This window comes from Topomyia yanbarensis, chromosome 2 (genome assembly GCF_030247195.1).
Source record: "Topomyia yanbarensis strain Yona2022 chromosome 2, ASM3024719v1, whole genome shotgun sequence".
In the NCBI taxonomy this organism is placed as follows: domain Eukaryota; kingdom Metazoa; phylum Arthropoda; class Insecta; order Diptera; family Culicidae; genus Topomyia; species Topomyia yanbarensis.
In genome coordinates, this window is record NC_080671.1 from 295,323,152 (window position 1) to 295,345,888 (window position 22,737).

Sequence of the window (22,737 nt, forward strand, 5' to 3'; positions counted from 1 at the left end):
TTAAGCATACCAATTAATTGGTATACGAATTGGAATAGGTTCGCCAAATTTTGGAAGAAGTCTATAAAATAACCCCTTGTAAACTACCTTAAAATTGTTGTAGTTCGATGCAATAAAAAAATCCCCAAAAATGAAATGTACCTATTAATGTGAAACACAGTGAATAATACATACAATAAAGACCCATTTTTATCAGTCTCATGGTGTTTTAGGCTGACAAAATGGGGACATTGACTAAATCGGGCAATTTTTTTCTTTGTAATAAATTGAAGCTGTTAAAATATTCTTCCCGTCCCTTGATGTAGTCTGATAACTATTTCTGATTATGATGAACTTTTTATTTTTGCATATTTCCATCTTCATGATAAGGAAAACATGCTCAAGAAAGGATTTACTCGAATTCAGTCTTGTTCGTCTACTAGAGCCCATCAAACATATGTTCATATTTGGCTGATAAAATCGGGGTTTCAATGTATTACAATAGATATTCAGCATTCGAAGAAGTTTCTTGTGAACGAGTGTAGAACCACTTTGTTTCTACTTACTTAAAGTCAGCGGCGTAGCCAGAAATTCGGTTTGGTGGGGGTTTGGTGAAAATCAATCATACTGTCCAAACGGCATAATTCCGAAACCGTAATTTTTTAAGTTTTAAAATTATGCAGAATTAATTTTTCAGAAAATAGTAACAGAGTTCGTGTTTTTAGCGAATTTGTTGAGACTTTATTGTAGTCATGAATATTAACCTGAGAAAATTCACCATAAATACTTCTTGGACGATATACCATGAAAATTACTTTATCAAATGATGCGCTGTTTAACGTTTGTAAAACTCATCGAAGATACTAAACCTCCGAAGTTGGCGGTTTCAAAATGATGTTATCTTGACCTTAAATTACTGTTTTTGAACATTTGACCTATACATATAATTGGTCATACAACAAAAATCAAATGCCCATCAAAATTGATCAGAACCTGCTAGAGTCGAATGGAAATCGTCATTTTTCATAAATTTCTCTCTACATTCGGAAAGTGTTATCCTCGTTATTAATCATATTACGTTTTCGTCTCAACTCGACGCATTCCCAAAATAAAAACCTGTTTTAATCCACCTAGTGGTGCAATTGTGCTTGTCTCATTTGTCCAGACTACGATTCCATGGCTGGTTATGTTCAATACAATGGTGGAAATGAATATTACATGTTCAGTACGATTTGCACATACGCACAATGGATCGACAGCCACGATCTTGAGATACTATGTGATACTGAAATATCGCTTGAAACCGCGGTGGATCATGGAGAAAGATCCGGGAGGTCCGGGTCCTGCCGAATTTTCAACTTATTAAGAAATTTTAAACTAGTTTTAGTTTTAAAGTAGCAACCCCTCACTGCATACTGAGGGATTCCATGAGAAACCGGCCGACCGCAAAATATGACCATCGTCGATTCGAACGAAGCTTTGCAGGTGTGTTCGCTGTATGAATCTCCATGATATTCTCTGGCAATTGGAATATTTTGATACAAGAGTAATTTTTCAAAAGAGCGTAAACGTTTCTACGTGTATGAATTTCAAAATTTTTTGTTCGATTACTGTATTTTATACAGCAAAACTTTCTGAGAACAAGTTACAGGGAATGAATACTTCTGTCCGAAAAAATATACACTGAAAAAAATGTTGTCATTTTTCAAAAAAAAAAACAAAAATTTATGATAAAAATTTAAATCGCGAAAAAAACCATTTTTTTAAATTTTTTATATTTTGTTACCAAAAACCTAAAGAGAAAAGAAACATTTTGATTGTGATTGCATGATGGAGATAAAATCAGTAAAAAGTTTTTCTAACAATAACTTCGTACATGTTTTTAAATTTCATACTAATTGACATACAAAATTGTAATTTTATTACAGAATATAATTCTAAGCACCATTTAAAATCAAAATGCATTTAACAAAAATCTTCCAAAATGCGATAGTTTTCGAGATATTTGAAAATTTTGCTACTTCAAAAACGATTAATTCGTGTAATTATGCTCTTTTTAAAAGTTATTCGCGTTACCCCTTCAAAAAATGTCAAAAATTTAATGTTTATCGTTTTAAAGACGTAAAAGCAACCTTTTTAGTGTATTTGGATCATGGAGAAGCTTTCAATAAAAAAGTTTTCATAACAACAACTTTTGACATTTTTTTAATATATAATTCTTACTATTTGCAGTCAAAAATACAATTTTCTTTTTGAATATGATTCTAAACGCCATTTTAAATCGAAATGATCTTAACAAAAATTTTCTAAAATGTAGTAGTTCTCGAGATATTTTAACTTTTGTTTTAACAACACAATTATTTTGTTTTATTACGACCTTTTCATAAGTTAGTCGCGTTTCTCCATCAAAAATAATAGGTTTTTCGAAAGGCCCGTATACTCTCGTGCACCTTTCTCTTTGACATCAAGACGATATTGTAAACCATTTGAAAGTTACATTGTTATTTACAGCTGGTATCAGCTTGATAATCCTAAAAAAATACGAAAATAACAGTTTCGCCTCTAAACTGCTAGCAAAAAAAGTATCGCCCTGTTTGTTTGCATGGAGCGTGGAGGGCGAAACTTTGAATAAACAAACAAACAAACCGTTGTATTTTTTGCTGTAGTTTAAAAAGGAATATCGTAGAATTAAAAATGTTAGGTTAATTTGTTGCGTTTCAAAGCCCTCAATCGCATGTATGAATAAAGCCCTGTGTTTAGATTTGTAAGTATCGCCCTTTTCACAAAAAAGCGTTGAATTGAAATCGCAGTTCCTGATATCATGCTATCTCTGAAGTGCATGCGTGCATAGTTTCAAATTTTACTTCGACAGCGACTTTTTCTAAAGGTGACTTCCCAGTAGTATCATTGATTTGAATTATTATCGCTAATCCTAATGCCAAAGAACAAATAAAAACCTCTCGAAAACGAACCGTTTGGGAAAATCATCATCATTACTGGAATTTTCATTTTCACGAATCTTTTCGATAACCTTCCGTCACTTGCGTTAATGCACTGGGTGCACAGTGCTCTGAAAATCTAGCGAAATCGTCTTAGGGCACCAGCGGGTCTAATTCAGAGCTATCTGCGCGGCGAGTTAAATCTGTAAAGAATACTAAAAATTAATTTCTATTCCATAATTTTCGGTTCAGCAATTCGAGAGATCGTGCTCACCGCAAGTTATGAAAAATCGACTACGTTGTGAAGCGACGGTCACTATTTATTAAAAAATCACGGTTAAATAAAAAATAAACTATTAAAAAAATTCAAATAGCTTATAATTTTCACAAACTTATTAGGAAATCAAATCGTAACTCCGGAACCGGAAGTCCAATCAATAAAAAATTCAATTGCAGCTGATGGGAAGGTTGTACCTTTCATTTGAGACTAACTTTGTGCAAATCCAGCCATCTCTGAGAAACAGAGGTCACATTTTTTTCCACATCCACACATACACACACAGACATTTTCCGATCTCGACGAACTGAGTCGATTTACATATGACACTCGGCCCTCCGGGTCGGGATTAGATTGACGAATTTTAGAGTGAATGAGAAAGGCAAAAACATTTTTAGCAAATGTTGAAAGTTATGCATTTTTTTGGTGCGCAGTTCTATGTTTAATAGACATTAAATCAATTTTAACATCGCTTCCTATTAAATAAAGACCCTTATTACAGTACATCTCTACAAAAACGAGCTCAATTTGAAAAGAAATCTGAGGATTATGATTGATTACAGAACTCTGGAATTTTCTATTGGAATGTTTTCAGGCAGGATTTTGATATTGATGCAATTAGACAACTGTGAAATCAAGACCAATAGATCAGTTACATATCAGGACCCCATTCCGACAATTTATCAAAAGTCCTCATGATGTTTACAACAACAGGATATCAATGTACGAATCAGATAATTGTTATTGTAATATTGAATTAAATCAGTCTGCATCAATAAATTTTCAACTTCAATCCATTTTTTTTGTGGGTGTGGGGAGGGGGGGCGTTGTATGGTGTTAAACCCCAAAACCTTCTCTTGGCAACGCTGTTGCTTGGAGTTATTTATTTCGCTTTTCATTTTCCGATATGTTTCAGATCGATCCGATGGTCATGAGTTAGAAAAGTTGCAGTCAAAAGGTTCGCACAAATGACCATTTTTGCACTGATAAGTGACCAAGTTCCTTCCAGACAATTTGGAAGTGTTCGGTGATTATTTCTAGCGGTTGTAGATAGAAAAATGAAATACAAAATTCGTTTTATCGAAATAATGTTTGGCTTATTTCAATGGATTATTACTATATTGAACAATAAATAGGCGACAAAGAGTAATCCACAAACAACAAGCCATAACTTTTAAAGTATTCAAAATAGATATTTAAAGTCTTCAGTAAAGTTATTCGCAAAAGTAAAAGCTACAAATTTGCTGAAGACATCATTTCGATATAATCACTTCCAAGAAAATTTGTGAAAATATCTCACTCATAGGGGGATTAATCAGTAAAAGCACAATACCAAAAGAAAGGGCATATTGCCTCCATTAAATTCACCGAAGATACTATTGACCTAAAATAAGCCGTTTTGGCGTTAAAAATAGATTACATGTTTTCTGGCAATGGGAAATGATAAAAATCTTTCGTCCGCATTTTATGTTAAATATCTCTTTTGATAATAGTCCGATTTCAACAATCTATAGCTTGTTCGAAAGGTATTTGTTAAAGCTGTCTAAAAACATATAAATTGTTAAACTATATATTGTCAATTTCGGCAGATAATTAAAAAAACTGCAAAAACGCCATTTTTACGCATTCAAACATTCATATCTTGGAAACTAAACATCAGAATCAAAAACAAATTAATAGCGTTCATACTGTTTTTTAGTTCTTTCATTTAAAATTGCTTTGGATAAGATCGGTTCAGCCATTGCTGAGAAACACGAATGAGAATTTGTCCGTTACATACACACACACAGACACACACACACATACATTTTCCCAAGTCGTCGAGCTGAGTCGATTGGTATATAAGACTCGGCCCTCCGGGCCTCGGAAAAAATCTTGAAAGTTTGAGCGAATTCTATACATTTCTTTTATAAGAAATGTAATAAGAAATGTAAAACGTTAGAAGTGTTAATTGGTGACGCGTTGTTACGTCGTGTCGCACTATCGTTTATTAAAAATTGTGGCTTAAAGTTTATTAACGTTTTGTAGAATAAATGTTCTATGAAAAGTTGTCTACTTAATGGGTTACACCACTGTAGAATTTAAAAAAATCAATTTTATATTTATTAGTCTAAATGTGCTTTAGGATGTTGAAAACGATATCCCAAAATATGGAAGACAAAAACAATATGCATATAAATGTTTAAATTTTCGATTTTGCTGCAACGCCTCTTATGTATATCTCGCGTGTACTGAGAACTTTAACTGCGTTTTTCTCGAAATCACTTTTTTGAGCTGGCCGGAAATGTAATTTGAACAAATGAATTTTGATCGCTTTGAAATTTTCACAGTATATTCAGGATTGAGTTCTTCAGCGACGTACGTAGGGTTTTATTATTGTATCGCTTAATTTTTTTAATTGACAATTTTGTGTCGATTTTTATGACATTTTCGTAGTTTTTTTTAGCTCAAAAGTGTGCCATTTCGCGTGAATCGAAAAATATCGAAAAAATCCTACGTCGCTTGCTATTGACATAAGGAATCAGAAAAACTTTAGTTTTTGGCTCTAGGTAAAAAACTCCTGGTGATAGATTTACGGCCGTGGACCTCTTCCAAAAAACACGCATAGGGGAAAATGCTCGAAAAAAATAATTTGTGTGATTCAATACTTATGTTAAAAAAGATGGGTGGGTAATGTCTAGGACATAACCGGAGTGTCGTGACTACTCGTTTGACTTGTAATTCAAATCGAATGATACTCAATGAAATATGTGGGAATGTTTCAAGTTATTCTTTATAATAATTATGGTGGTTCTGAAAAGAACCTTTGTTGTTGGCGTCTGCGTTGATAGGGGATTCTAATCTCGTTGAGACATTCATTCATGAAATGAATTTTTTTCATATTTTCTTGATTTGAAATATCAATGTTAAAATCTCTCGAAACAACCATCGGAATCATTTTCCTAGAAATGAATCACGCTTAGCGAAAAACTAGGGGCGGGTAATGTCCGGGACATAACTGCGATGATCATATTCTTGAAATTCTGTTTGTATCTCTTTCAAATGGCTAAATTTGACGCATTTAGTTCGATTCACCGGGCTCAGCGAAATTTTCCTGGGGTTCCCGTTCGTTAATCTATTCAGTAAAACAATTTTATTACCGAGTTCTCCGCATTGAATACAGGTCAATAATTTCATATGATTTCAACAAGCAGACAATGTACTTGTATGTCAGGTGGGAGTGTTTTGAAGTGGTTGTAGTGGAGGTAACAACATAAAATCGTGTATTGGACATTTTACAATGATTCTCCTTAACCCCGCAAACCACGGGGTTGGCAGCAGAGGGTTAAGTTGTTTGGAAGAGATGACAGTTATTATATGATAAATAAAAATATAAAATTGTTCTATAAATTGCAAAGTTATCGCCGTGTTAACCTGAAAATTTGTCATTTCATTCATATAGGAACAATCATTGAAATTATGTCAATTTATGCTTTGCAAGATTTGAAATAACTTCGAAGTGTGGTCACGACACCCCTGTTATGTCATATATATTACCAACCCATCTTTTCCATTTTGCATTCGTCCTAATAAGGACGGTTTGTAGATAACTATGTTGATACAAGACGAGAATCTTTTGAAACAATTCAAACCTTTCCGACGATTGTTTTTACTGCGTACATACATACGATTTTTCCCCTTTCGCACGTCTGTTATGCACTGCGTCTTACACACGTCTGACTTTGAGAAAAGCTGCGACACCCCTATTTATAGGTTTTATCATTAATGTTGATTCTCATTTAAAGTAGTTTTTGAACTATTTAAACAAATTTTATATAGCAAACAACGTATCGGTAGCAAGCGTTGAACGTTTTCCTTCTGATTTATGAAACAAGATTGGCAATCCGTTTAGTAGAAGAAAAGTTATTATGGTTCAAAATGTACGTAACGCTTTCGCTAATATGCACTACTATCGCTTTCTCGCTCGTTCTCGTGGCGTGCATGAGCCTTTCCTTTCCGTCCGGTTTCTAATGCCATAACCAAAACTAATATGCCGGCTTTACCCCACCAACTGCTCGCGTCAAGCAACTCAATACGAATAATCATAGGAACAAACATGTAGTGGACCTATATATAAACTTTCCATTATTTTATTGTTCGGTTGCTGCACCATATTAACGCTCTGTGCGGGATGGGCTGAAAATTTTCACTTTTCCGAGGCGTTTTCGAAAGATTTTTCAAAACACTATTTTTCCGTTGATAATGAATGTCCTACATATTCCAAAATTTAATACAACATTGGCACAAATATTTTCGACACAATACCGAAGAAATTGATTAAATCCATTCAGCACAACAAAAGATATAAGCGTTCAAAATCTTACATCATTTTTCTTCCGAAATTTTGAAAGGGGGCCCCTATATTGAAAGGTAAGTCGTTAGTCACGAAATCTCATTTAACAAGATCTCAATTCACCTCTTTATTGCGTCCAGAAAAATTCTCGAAAAATGACTATTTTTTCGTGCTCAACGGTGCCCCTTAAAGAATCCATCACAAGAATGATTGGAGAAGTTAATTTGAAAAGGTTCTCATAGATTTACGAAATGAACGCGCGTGAAAACGTTGCAACGTCACGAAAGAATGTTAAAAAAAGAAAAAAATAGTTGTTTTCCCAATTTAAACATCGAAAAACAAGAATAATTCGGTTGAACTAAAAACCGCCAGGATTATAGTAGCGCCATTTGACACTATAGACAGCTACTGGGATTTTACTGCTGCCATATTTTTATTCAAACTTAACCTTTCATTATCTTTTCGCTCTGTTTTACATGAAACTCTATTGGTGAACTATTTTTACAATATTATTTATACTAATTCTCAATATATCCGACTAAAGCACAAATTCATTTGGAAATTAGAATCTGTTTGAATTCTAGAATTTCGAACATTTATACATTGAAATATGACTGATATCAACTCTTGATTTGCCTAAACGTTATGGATGTAAAAATTAGGATAGTTGCCACTGCAATTTATAAGGCAATAATTCCCCATTTTTATTCAAGCTTTCTGTGTTATATCTACAAGATTACCTACCATACACCAAATATATACTTCTATGCCAATAGTTTATTTCATTGTTGTATTTACCATTATCACAAACTTTTGCATAGTGTTTTCTTTGTATTTTGAATTTGACGTAGGCATGTGTAGTATCATATTTCACATGCTTTGTTCAAATCTAGCGATAGCACACGTTCTATGAATTTAATTTTAGTGAGTATATATATATATATATATATATATATATATATATATATATATATATATATATATATATATATATATATATATATATATATATATATATGTATATATATGTATATATATATATATATATATATATATATATATATATATATATATATATATATATATATATATATATATATATATATATATATATATATATATATATATATATATATATATATACGTTTCTTATTTCTTTTTGTTGTGGTTTGTCATGGACTAACTAAACAGCTGACGGATTGGACTTTAACAACCGGACAAAAATCGACGCTTATCCATACTGATATTTAAGGTACTATTAAATGTTAGTTTTTAACGGTAATAACTTCCGATGGTCTTGAAAGTCGACTTGACCTTTTTATCAAACTCAATTGCGATTGATGGAAGAAGTGTTTCGCTAGTGCAAAAATCGGTAGATTCTGGTAGAGAAAAATATCAAATATATAGAATATACATAATAATTATATAGAATATACATATAAAACTGAGATTTCTAAATCATATTTCTCATCTTTAGACTAATAGTATTTACAAAACTGGAAACGTATCAATAAACAATTACAGTTACTTCCATGTTTATGTCTTGCAGATATCAGGGTTGAAAACTTTTCTTTCAACGTGATATATGAACAGCCCCTAACCGGGATTCAATTATTTACTAAAATATATCCACTTTGGTTTTATGACGGTGCTACACTATTGTAGTGTGGGGCAGAGATATACTTGTAACACCAATAAGAGAAGAGGCGTAATCGCGTACTAGTTTGATCTAAACCCTCGTTTTATTTATTTCTGCCTTTTTCACTTGAAAATGTATAACTCCACTATCTGGGGCTAGGTGTCATTCTAAAATCTAAAACATGTGTTATGCAACGAAACTATGTAAGGCTTGCACGAGTATAACTCTAGATGGATTTTATTCATTTATACATCAACCGATTCAGGAACACCTCACTTAAATATTGGTGTAATATCTCTGCAATAAAAGCAGTCTTTTGAAAAACGATAAAATTGAAAAGCTCACGAAAAAAGGGAAAATTTCCATTCGTGAGGCAGATTTCTCAGGCAGAACCGTTAATAGAGAGCACTTACGTGACTCATTCGAATACGAAAACTTATAAATGTGCCGCGAGCCTATTTGAATCAGTAGTTACGCTTCTATGAATGATGTCATCCTCGACTATTTAAGGAATATCATTCCATGGGCGAGTTTATTATCCCGTCGAATGCCGGGCCGTAAAGAACAGCAGTAGCAGCCAGGCATGTTAAGACAATGCGCTGCGATGAGTTCTGCATTTGATTACTGGTATCGCTGGGGGTGGGGACGACGACAGGTCTATGCATACAGCGGCCTAGCGCTCGTGACGTCTCCTTTCCATGGTTCTGATTAGCTGTTTGATTTTGCCGATGACGTCATCTTCGGATATATAACTTTCAGCATTGCTCGGGCGAGCTCATTCTCTGGTCGAACGTCGGAGCGGAGACGATAGCAGTAGCCGACAGTTATATTTAAATGATGCAGTGCGCTGTGTACTGCTTTACACACCAGAACTGGAGGGTTACGGCACCCAGTGTCAGTGCTAATTAAGAGCATGCCGTAGCGATGAATCTAGTACCACGTTGCTTTTTGCTACACTAGAGCTTTTAAACTTCGACAAAAACAAATCGACGGCTCTCAAATTTGGAGAATTGTTTTGAGCTTCGTGGAATACCTTGAAACTAGATATATTTACACCGGCACACCCTCTTGCACATTTCGGTGCGTGTCTGAAAAAATTGAGTTATTTAGGTGCTCGTTCCGTATAAAAGATTAAAATCTCGGGTAATTGATTTGGGCGTATCGAAAATGTTGAGCACTAGTTAGCTCGACCCATATCGACCCTACCCATTGGGGCCGTACATAAACAGTGCAGCTTTTTTCGGCAAATTTCGACCTCTCCCTCCCCCTCGTTGCATTTTGTCACAATATCCCCCCTCGTCACAAATGTGCTATACATCTACCCCCTAAAATGCTACGTCATTTATGCATGGCACCATACTGGCTGTTGCTTAAAATGGTATGCATTAAGTTCAATGCATTGATCGGAATGGTAAAGCGAAAATCGAAGCGCGATTCAAATTTTCGCTAACTTAAAGCCATTTAAACTAAAAGAAAGAAATATATTGTAATTCAACTCGAAGTTAAACTTTATCGACTCAACAAATGTAGGTCTCAAAGTAATTGTTAAATTACACAATAAATGAATTTTTAAATAAATGCATATCATATGCATGGTTTCGCACTGTCTAAGTAGTTCTTTTTAGCTTTCATATATGTGCGGGAAAACTGTACATACTTTTGATATGATGACAAACGATGTAAAATGTTTGAATAATTTGTAAAATATGTGGCTGTTTTTCCATTTCATATAGATTAATCCGCTTATGATTGTATATAAATATCTCGAGGCAGTAAAGGTAACCGCTTTTAATTGTTTTGTGTTTCGTCGGAATGCATAAGCATGGAATAATAGTCGTTCGCGTCGTGATCGTAATTCAATTAAACACAAGCAACACTCCCGACGGTTGGCTGTCTGGAGTTGAAGTTGCATTTTTTACGAACCGAGCATTCTCGAATTAATTCAACACACGATAAATTTATCATATGCAATAAACACATGATAACAGTTCTGAGAGTAACATAGATCGCATCACTTATCAAGGTGAATCCAGATTTTGTCTAACTTTAGGGTAACCAACCTAATTTGTACCCCTACATATTTGGAACCCTGTTAATGTATTTGACTCCTACACTGCCAAGTTTCTCTGCATTTGGTTGGTTTGATGCAGCAATTACATTCCTTGGGTTGTCTATTAAGTTTCAATAGCATTAGTTCATCTCTAATTGTTTAAAATTAAACAGAATCCACAGTTTTCAAATATATCACCGAAAACGTTTCATGTTTCAACGATAGCCAAGAAGAACCGGTGGAAATGATACATTTTCAAATTGGATTTAAATGTACAATTATAATATTTTTATCGATTTAATTAGTTTGTCTGATTTGGTTTTATGCATGTTACGTGTTTGAAAAGGTTTCTTCGTAATGTTTTATCTAAAATATCTCAAATGAATGGTGTCCACAATATGTCTTAAAAAAATGATATCAACTTATTTTGGACACCTTGGATTTTCTTTCTTGACAGCTATTTGTTTATCGAGTTAGAATAATCAAAAAGTGAAAAATTTCGTAACGGTCAAATTATTTAAATTTTGGTCAAATTATTTGAAAATGTTCAAACCAATGGATGTCGAAAATCAAACGATTGAGAAACATTGCATTGAAGACCGTAACATGACCAAAGAGGAGACTTCTGAAATCCATATTGAAGAACATTTGTAGTTCGAATTTGTTGAATTCGACGAGCTATATGTTGACAAATCTAAGAGACATATCAGAGCTAAATAATGATAATAAGAGTGTGCTTACTGAATTCCTAGAATCGCCTGAAACACTCACACGAACAGGAACATCACGATTCAAGCGACGTAGTCCTGCTGTTTTAACATTGCGCCGAACAGTTGAATACCACAAGGCGAAAACTGAAGAAAAAAGGAAAGTAAAGGAAGAGAAACAAAGAAAAACTGAGTTTAGAAAGAATAACAAGAAACCACCTCGTAAACAAAAGAATTAAAAATTAATATTTAGTACAAGAAGATTCCTGACGAACTTTGAACCTTGATTTATCATCCACTTGAGGATGTTACTTCATAATCCTGCTACAGATGAATTGTTACACGAAATATATTATTGTTAACTCTCTTGCATAACATTTAATGCTGCTTTGTTAAGTCTGCAGTAACCTAATTGTACCGAAAGTTTTTCTATTTCTCAAAATGATAGAACTAAAAAATACTTCATGCAGTCAGCCTTCCATATAAAGATTAATGTACCATTTTTGATTGGCAGTTACTGATTTGCTTATGTTCTTCTTTCATACATTAAATATACTGCAATGAGAACGAGTCAGTTTAGTAGAAAAACCTTCACTGTTTCCAAAATATATTCAGTCCCATTCAGTGTGTCCAAAATATGCTTGGAACACTGTCCAAATCGGTGTGGAAAGGTCCGAAATGTGAAAAATTCATACTGTGAAGAAATATCATTTTCGAGTTTATGTCAATGTATAAAACATCCATTGACAGTTTTCTTTCAAGAACAGTAATTTTGGAGCAGACTCGTGCATGTATTCCATTAAAAAACATAGGCAAGCAAATATTTTTTTGACGTTCACGTAATTTCACTTCCTCTAGGGGTCCAAAATTGGTTAGTTACCCTATCCCATCCTACTAACAAGAACTCCTTCCCGTGATAAACGTGGAGATACATTACTTTCCTTCCCCGATGATTGTAAGTACGTGGTCGACGTCGTTATTGACATTTGACATTTCAAAGGATAGGATTCTCGAAACGTGCACATTGACGATGGGTAGCGCTCATGCTCATGCTCTATAATCCATGTAAGATTGTATATATCCAAACACATAAATATGCGTTTCGTTGGCATCAAATAACTCAATTGATGTTTGACAACCCGATTGTCAACGACTACTCGACAAAATAAACAGTTTAACTGACCATACTCGTGAAGAAAGTAAACGTGCGATATTTCGATTATTGTATCGATTTTGTTGGCTATTTTCGGCAAATTTAAGACTAAAAGAAACGAAATTGAAAGATGGATAGGTATTCTAGAGCGAATTAGTTATAAACTTAGAACGGAAAACTGGGACTAGACAGGTTCATGTGACCATGATCGAAAGGAAATGTGAAGAATCCACTGCCTTCTGCTGGTAAGAGTTGGGCTTTCCACCCAAGTTTACCGTATGGTCGTTGATAGAACATCATCATCATGTTTTACCGCCGACGCCGCGAATTATATTGCACACTACATTTTCAATGTCATGGTGGTGTGCTGCATACAACTCTTTAATTTTTTCCGACATTGAAAATGTCTTACTGCACTATCTGGGGCAAGGTGTCATTCTACAAAATAAAATCAAACGATGTCACGTTTTTGTGTCACTATTTTGAACGCTAATAACTTTGTTATTTATGAACGGATTTCCATCTGGTTATCACCAAACGATTCGTAATTAACTGAAATTATGTTTTATTGCTATGGTGTTTTTGTATTTCAATAGTACACTATTGAAAAACAAACAAAAATGAATAGATCTTGGAAAACGTGAAAACTCCTCTGCATCAGTCAATCCATCCCCGGCAGAGCCGTCAATAGGGAGCACCTTAGTGATTCAAACGAACACAAAAAGTTGTAAAAAAAATTTCCGCGTGCCTGTTTGAATCAGTTGTTGCTTTTTTGCTAAGTGAATATCGTGCTTATAATGAACAGAAGTAACATCGTGCTTATAGCGTCTCGTACGACAGATTTGAGCACCCAGCACACTACGCTTCTATGAATGACGTCATCCTCGGCTATTTAAAGAATATCATTCCTCGGGCGAGTTCATTCTCCCGTCGAACGTCGGGCCGTAAAGAACAGCAGTTGACAATGCGCTGCAAGGGGTGCTGCATTTGATTACTGCTACCGCTGGGGGTGTGGACAACGACAGGTCTAGGCATCCAGCGGCCAAGCGCCCGTGATGTCTCCATTCCATGGTTCTGATTGGCTGTATTGATTTTGCTGATGACGTCATCCTCGGATATATAACTTTCAGCATTGCACGGGCTAGCTCTAGCTCATTCTCTGGTCGAACGTCGCATAGGAGACGATAGCAGTAGCCGACAGATATATCTAAATTATGCAGTGCGCTGTGAACTGCTTTGCACACCAAAACTTGAGTGTCACGACACTTAGTGCTATTTGAGAGCATGCCGTTGCGATGCTTTTTGCAACACTAGAGTTTATAAACTGACAAAAAACAAATCGACGGTTCTCAAATTTGGAAAGCCGATTGTTTTGAGCTTCACACCTTGAAGCTCGGTGTATTTACACAGGCACTCTCTCGCTCATTTCGAGTTATTCAGGTACTCGTTCCGCATAAAAGATTAAAATTTGTGCGTATTGAAAATGTTAACTCTACCCATTGGGGCCGTACACAAATGACGTAGCTTTTTTCGGAGAATTTCGATCCCTCCCTCCCCCTCGTAGCATTTTGTCACAACATTCCCCCTCGTCACAAATTTGCTACACCCCTCTACACTCCAAAGTGCTACGTCATTTATACATGGCTCCTGGCACCGTACTGGCTGTTGTTTAAAATGGTATGCATTGATCGAAATGGTAAAGCGAAAATCGAAGCGTCATAAAAATATTAACTAATATTGTCTTTTAAATAAAACGAAAGAAATATATTGTAATTTAACTCGAAACTTATCGACTCAACATAAATAGGTTTCAAAGCAATTGTTTAAATACTCGATAAATAAATTTTTAAATAAATGTATATCATTTGAATGGTTTCGCACTAAGTAGTTCTTTTTAGCTTTCATATATGTGCGGGAAAACTACATAAATTTAATATGATGACAAGCGATGTAAAATGTTTGGAGTATTCGTAAAATATAATGCTGTTTTTTTCCATTTCATATAGATTAATCCGCGTATGATTGTATATGTGCATGTTTCGTTGGCATCAAATAACTCAATTGGTGTTTATCAACGACTACTCGACAAAATGAATACTTTGTTCGACCATATCCTTGAAGAGAGTAAAGTGCGATATTTAGATTATTGTATCGATTTTGCAGGCTGTTTTCGGAAAATTTTAGACTAAGAGAAACGAAAGCAATGAAATTGCAAGATAGGTATTCTAGAGCGAATCAGTTATAAAAATAACACAGAAAACTAGGACTAGGCAGGCTCAAGGCAGGAAATGTGAAGAATCCATTGCTTTCTGCTGGCAGGAGTTGGGCTTTCCACCCAAGTTTACCGCATGGTCGTTGATAGAACATAACTCATCATCATATTTCACCGCCGACGCACGCCGCGAATTATATTGCACTCTACATTTTCAATGTCACCGTGGTCGTGTTCTGCACACAATCGTTTATTTTTTTTCGAATCCGCGGGTCGCATCTTAGGTTCTAGCCTCAATCATGAATAGCACCTGGTTGATCATTGTGTCAATGCGAGCATTTGAAAAATTTTACAAATGATGTAAGTAGTTATTTGCACACTACTTGGGTTCTTGTTTAGTTTCCCGGCGGACTCTATTTTTTCGTAGCTATAAAGAAAACACAATGGAAATTAACTAACCTCTAAGCTTCTTTGCTGGCTTTTGCTGCTGACAGATATTTGCGGGAATCGAATATCGTTCCGCACACGGGTTTTTTTTCGCGACCTGGGGCTTTCACACGCGGGCTGGTCTCATTCAGCAATCTTAACTGACGTTCTTCCATAGCACGCCCAAGTAACAATTGAAGTTTTATAGCATGCTACAAGTGCAATCTAAGTTTTATGAGTGGCTATAAAACTACCATAAAACCTCAATTGTTGTCGGAACGAAAAAGGTTGAAAACCACTGCTCTAGAGTACATAAAAATCCTTATATAGGAAGGTATCACGCGTAAAAACGAAATCGGCCTCTGTGCTTGTATGTGTGGCAGTTCTTTTAAAACTTGGTAACGCTTACGCTATTATCAGCTCGGTTTATATGATGTCTCTTTTCGTTAACGCTAATGGTTTTAGGCCAAGTTAGGACGTAATTTGCGTATTTTTCCACCCAGTGCCAAATTGTTACAAGTGTTTGTGAGTAATAGTGTTTTCGGATGTTTTCATTAGCTTTAATTTCATGGAACTTGATTAAAAGCTACATTGCCTATTGTCCTCTATCCTCTAGGGCAGAGATTTTCAACCGGGGGTGAATTCACCCCCAGGGGTAAATTAGACGAATGTAGGGGGTGAATTATGCGGGACAAACTTATTATCCAACATTCTCCGTCGGATGTTTGTCTTTATATATTCAGCCTCATTCTGCATTACGACGGATCGCTTTTTCGAACGAATTTGATTTGCATTCTCAATAACGACAGTAAAATCAAATGGGAGCCTGCTTCGATCGAACCACATTCGTTCGAAAATGCAATCCGTCGTAATGCAGAATAAGGCTGATTGTTTCAGTGTGTCAAGAATTGAGATGCTTAATAAAGGTGCTCAGAAACAGGTTCCGGATTGTAAAATTATGGTTTTCATCCAATTGAAAACCTTTTTTTTCTGACAGGGTGATGTTCAATAATATTTAGAAAGGGGTACATCATGGGGATCAGTATTCGGAAAGGGGTACTTGGAACGAAAAAGGTTGAAAACCACTGCTCTAGGGTACATAAAAATCCTTATATAGGAAGGTATCACGCGTAAAAACGAAATCGACCTCTGTGCTTGTATGTGTGGCAGTTCTTTTAAAACTTGGTAACGCTTACGCTATTATCAGCTCGGTTTATATGATGTCTCTTTTCGTTAACGCTAATGGTGTTAGGCCAAGTTAGGACCTTGTCATAGAAGGGTTTACTGTTATACGCAGGTTTGAGCAAGAGTAGCGCTAATACAAAATTGATTATCGTTTTACTACAAAATAGAAATCATTTTACAAAGCGGGTTTCCCATTTCGTTCAGTTATGATAATTTCGTATACCAAGGGAAATGGGGCCACAATTTGTACGAATTTAAGCTATTAGGTTATTGGTTCGATAATGAATTCCCATATTTTTGCATTTTTTTGTTTCAACAGTTAAGACATACTTTTCTCATGTAGTATTTCGTTAATTTTTTGTGTAGAAGAAAATCACACCGTCGTCTAGTGATTCAATCAATCTTGTGGCGCAATTGTGCCTTTTACATTTCTCCAAACTATGATTCCATGGCTGGTTAAATATGATATAATTAGGGAAATGTCATTTACCGCCATACGTGGTAACTTGCAACACTTTTCAACTTCTAAGCTGTATAACTAAAAATGCTGAATCTTTAGGATAATATTCCACATGTACAAGCGGAAATGTGAATATGAAAAATAGTAAATGGCACTTATGAAAAAAAATTATGTCGGGTAAATTGCAACATATAATCTGCGTTAAACTAAAGCATATTTTCGTTTACATCCAGTACGTTAACTAAATATATATATATATATATATATATATATATATATATATATATATATATATATATATATATATATATATATATATATATATATATATATATATATATATATATATATATATATATATATATATATATATATATATATATATATATATATATATATATATATATATATATATATATATATATATATATATATATATAAATCATGTGCTTATGCTACAGAATTTGTGAAGCTAAAGGCTTCTAGTTTTCCGATCTGTATACTTCACATCCTTACTCTCATTTGAGTACTATGGCTCTAAATTTTCAAAACTTTTCCTACCCAACCCAGTTATCTCAAGCGAATTAAATGTCGTTAAAATGTAAAAAAAAAGTGTTATACCTAAATCGAAATTACAGCTAAGAAATCAACCGAATTGAGGATAGCCTAGACACACAATTAATAAAATCGTCGATTAAAACCAACAAACGATACCGAGTTGATAGCTGAAAGTCATAGTAAGAATGTCGATAGATTCTATCATCTTATATAAAATTTGTAGTAAAGAAAGTTACAGTTCACTAAAGTACGTTGAAATCTAATCCGCAAGGACCGAATTGACGATAATGAAATCAGATAGGTTATTTATGTTCTCTTTCGTATTCATTACCAACTATTGGCAAAACTTATATCATAAAATATGACAAAATCATTTTATCACTATAATATGAGTTGATCTGATCTTTTCGATATCAAATTTGAGCTGAGCGACTCCAAATTCACTTATAATATATGGCTATGGGACGAAATTCTCGGAAAATGTATATGGCGGATGAAGAGAATATAGGTCAAAGGGGAGGGAGGGGGGCGGGTATGTAGAAAGAGATGGTGTGAGGGGAAGTTGAGAGCGGGCTGATGGAGTATGCAACACCCAACAGCCTATTATACCCTCCATTTGAGATTTGGTTTATGAAAATCGGTTCAGTCATCACCGAGTAATCGATGTGACTAATTCTGGAATATGTCCAGGAACCCGAAAATTCCGGAACTGATAATAGGGGACATTATATTCAAAGAATCTTCGATTGGCCATCAGTGATCTAGACTTGCAAATAGAAATGATGTGATCTAGACTTGCAAATAGAAATGGATTTTTATCCTTTTAAGTATTACGATTTTACCGGTTTATATGGGAAATTCCTATGTGGTCGCAATAAACAACCTGTAACTCAGGAACCAAATGTCAGATACGAATGAAATTCAATGACAGTCCATGGGAGTATTGTATCTTTCATTTGAAACCAAGTTTATGAAAATCGGTCAAGAATTCCCTGAGAAAAAGGTGTGAGATTAACTTACGAACTTGGAAAGTACCTGGGGGCATCAAGAACCGTCATAGGTGGCCAACGTGGTCAAAGCTGTTTAGAATGATCATTAGTGATCTAGATCCGCTAATTCGAGTTATGTTGCACCCTTTTTAATATTTTTTACAGCATTTGGACAACATGGGGTTGCCATTTTATATGGGAATTTGCTGGGTGACCGAACTCTCCAAACCGTAACTCCTGAACCGAAAATCCGATCGACAAAAAATTCAATAGCAGCTTATGGGAGCGTTATACCTTTCATTTGAAATCAAGTTTGAGCGATTCGGTTTAGCCATCTCTGAGAAAAGTGAGTGAGTTTTGAAAACACACACACACATACAGACATTTGTCAATTTCGACGAACTGAGTCGAATGGTATATCAGACTCGGCCCTCCAGACCTCGTTTAGAAAGTTAGTTTTCAGAGTGATTGCATATCCTTTCTATATGAGAAAGGCAAAAAGTTAAAAATCGTTATACACGTGTAAAGCAAATTTCGGGAACACAGTCATTCCATAGTTTTAAACCTCAAAATGAAAACTATATTATTGTCAATCGGTATTCATTTTCGATGGAAGAAATATATGTTAAATTGTAGCTAAAGAAATGAAATGCATTGTGAAAAATAAAACGAATAATGTTATAAAAATGTTTTACTTCATGCTTCTTCTGGATTTTTGACACAAAATAAATAATGCTGAAATATGACCCTTTTAAAACCACTTGGTTTTTATTGAAGTAGAATTTCTAACCAAAGATGACGCTCTGTAAAAATATTTTGAACGCGAGGGTCTGCATTTTTTTCTACGTGGTTAATGGACAACCCCCAGGTTGAAACGAATGTTGCACCCAGCTAGTAAGTAAATCATAGATTTCTTTATTCACAGCTGCTGTTTTTTTTATAATTAATTATATCTCCGAAACCTCTAGATCTTTCAAATAAAAATATAAAAGAAATGGAGTATTGAAGGCAGTGAAAATCCATTTAATGCGTATTTTGTTCGTACAAAACACAATATTTTTAAAGTTAATATTTTTTCTTGAAACTACACTGATTGATTTATAACCAATGAAAATCGGTTCAGTGGTTCAAAAGTTATGAATTTTTGAAAAAAAATGTATATTTCCATATATATATATATATATATATATATATATATATATATATATATATATATATATATATATATATATATATATATATATATATATATATAATTATGTCGTTACAATATAAAAAAGGAAAAAGATTGACTCACTATAAGTCGTTAATAAAAAAGAAAAAAAAAAATATATATATATATACAGAAATTCCATGAAAAAAAGTTATACGATCTCTCAGAATTCTGCAATATTTGGTAGAATCGATACATATTTTTTATTTCGTCATTAGGCTGTCCCTTTCCACGTTAGACGGGTTAAAAAATTGTGATTTTTCAAAAGTTGATTTTTTTTTTCAAAAATTCATAACTTTTGAACCACTGAACCGATTTTCATTGGTTATAAATCAATCAGTGTAGTTTCAAGAAAAAATATTAACTTTAAAAATATTGTGTTTTGTACGAACAAAATACGCATTAAATGGATTTTCTTGATTTTCACTGCCTTGAATACTCCATTTCATTCATATTTTTATTTGAAAGATCTAGAGGTTTCGGAGATATAATTAATTATAAAAAAACAGCAGCTGTGAATAAAGAAATCTATGATTTACTTACTAGCTGGGTGTAACATTCGTTTCAACCTGAGGGTTGTCCATTAACCACGTAGAAAAAAAAATGCAGACCCTCGCGTTCAAAATATTTTTACAGAGCGTCATCTTTGGTTATAAATTCTACTTCAATAAAAACCAGGTGGTTTTAAAACGATTAACTTTATAGTAGAAATTGGAGGAAATTAAATCATACCAACATTGAAACTCTAATTGAATTTTCAAATAAAATGTTATTGAAAAAATATTTGACAGAATAACTCCTTCTGTTCAAAGTCCGGGCCCCCTACAGGGCTCCGGGCCCGGGGGGAAACACCACGTTCCCCTCCCCTCTCGGCGGCCCAGCGAATACGTAATAAAAATTATTTAATCTAGCTAAACTAACATAAACGTTTATATGAACAAATTCAAACAAAAACATGTACGAAAATAGAGGATGGTTCCGGTAAAGATAAGCCGGAAGTGAGCCTGTCACAGGAGCCGGAATACGAACTAGAACCAGCCAGTATTCCGGTTGAACTTTACATAGGTGGTGAGTAGAACACTCTAGTTAGAGTGTGGCCATGAGGAAGAAGAAAACATATGACGTATCTAAACGAGCGTGAAATTCAACATATTCACAATAGAAATACGTCAAATTTCATGTTCGTTTGGATACGTCATATGTCTTCTAGAGGGTTCTAGTGGTGAGTCATGTATTTCACAAGCATTACAATCTACGGAGAGTGTATCACAAATTTGCGTATTTTTCCACCCAGTGCCAAATTGTTACAAGTGTTTGTGAGTAATAGTGTTTTCGGATGTTTTCATTAGCTTTAATTTCATGGAACTTGATTAAAAGCTACATTGCCTATTGTCCTCTATCCTCTAGGGCAGAGATTTTCAACCGGGGGTGAATTCACCCCCAGGGGTAAATTAGACGAATGTAGGGGGTGAATTATGCGGGACAAACTTATTATCCAACATTCTCCGTCGGATGTTTGTCTTTATATATTCAGCCTCATTCTGCATTACGACGGATCGCTTTTTCGAACGAATTTGATTTGCATTCTCAATAACGACAGTAAAATCAAATGGGAGCCTGCTTCGATCGAACCACATTCGTTCGAAAATGCAATCCGTCGTAATGCAGAATAAGGCTGATTGTTTCAGTGTGTCAAGAATTGAGATGCTTAATAAAGGTGCTCAGAAACAGGTTCCGGATTGTAAAATTATGGTTTTCATCCAATTGAAAACCTTTTTTTTCTGACAGGGTGATGTTCAATAATATTTAGAAAGGGGTACATCATGGGGATCAGTATTCGGAAAGGGGTACTTGGAACGAAAAAGGTTGAAAACCACTGCTCTAGGGTACATAAAAATCCTTATATAGGAAGGTATCACGCGTAAAAACGAAATCGACCTCTGTGCTTGTATGTGTGGCAGTTCTTTTAAAACTTGGTAACGCTTACGCTATTATCAGCTCGGTTTATATGATGTCTCTTTTCGTTAACGCTAATGGTGTTAGGCCAAGTTAGGACCTTATCATAGAAGGGTTTACTGTTATACGCAGGTTTGAGCAAGAGTAGTGCTAATACAAAATTGATTATCGTTTTACTACAAAATAGAAATCATTTTACAAAGCGGGTTTCTCATTTCGTTCAGTTATGATAATTTCGTATACCAAGGGAAATGGGGCCACAATTTGTACGAATTTAAGCTATTAGGTTATTGGTTCGATAATGAATGCCCATATTTTTGCATTTTTTTGTTTCAACAGTTAAGACATACTTTTCTCATGTAGTATTTCGTTAATTTTTTGTGTAGAAGAAAATCACACCGTCGTCTAGTGATTCAATCAATCTTGTGGCGCAATTGTGCCTTTTACATTTCTCCAAACTATGATTCCATGGCTGGTTAAGTACGATATAATTGGGGAAATGTCATTTACCGCCATACGTGGTAACTTGCAACACTTTTCAACTTCTAAGCTGTATAACTAAAAATGCTGAATCTTTAGGATAATATTCCACATGTACAAGCGGCAATGTGAATATGAAAAATAGTAAATGGCACTTATGAAAAAAAAATTATGTCGGGTA

General features: G+C 34.5%; 1 protein-coding gene across 8 annotated transcripts in view; it reads left to right on the forward strand.

The window, feature by feature from the left end:
• The window catches only part of LOC131683301 (protein sex-lethal-like), an 814,973-nt gene that overhangs the window by 367,783 nt on the left and 424,453 nt on the right, over positions 1-22,737 (forward strand). For 2 of the 8 annotated variants that reach the window (XM_058965150.1, XM_058965151.1), the window contains exon 6: positions 8,720-8,780. The exons of the other annotated variants lie outside the window; for them this stretch is intronic. In XM_058965150.1, the coding sequence (XP_058821133.1) occupies positions 8,720-8,772 (53 nt within the window). In that variant the 3' untranslated portion in view covers positions 8,773-8,780. The remainder of the gene's footprint in view (positions 1-8,719; positions 8,781-22,737) is intronic. 8 annotated transcript variants of the gene reach the window in all.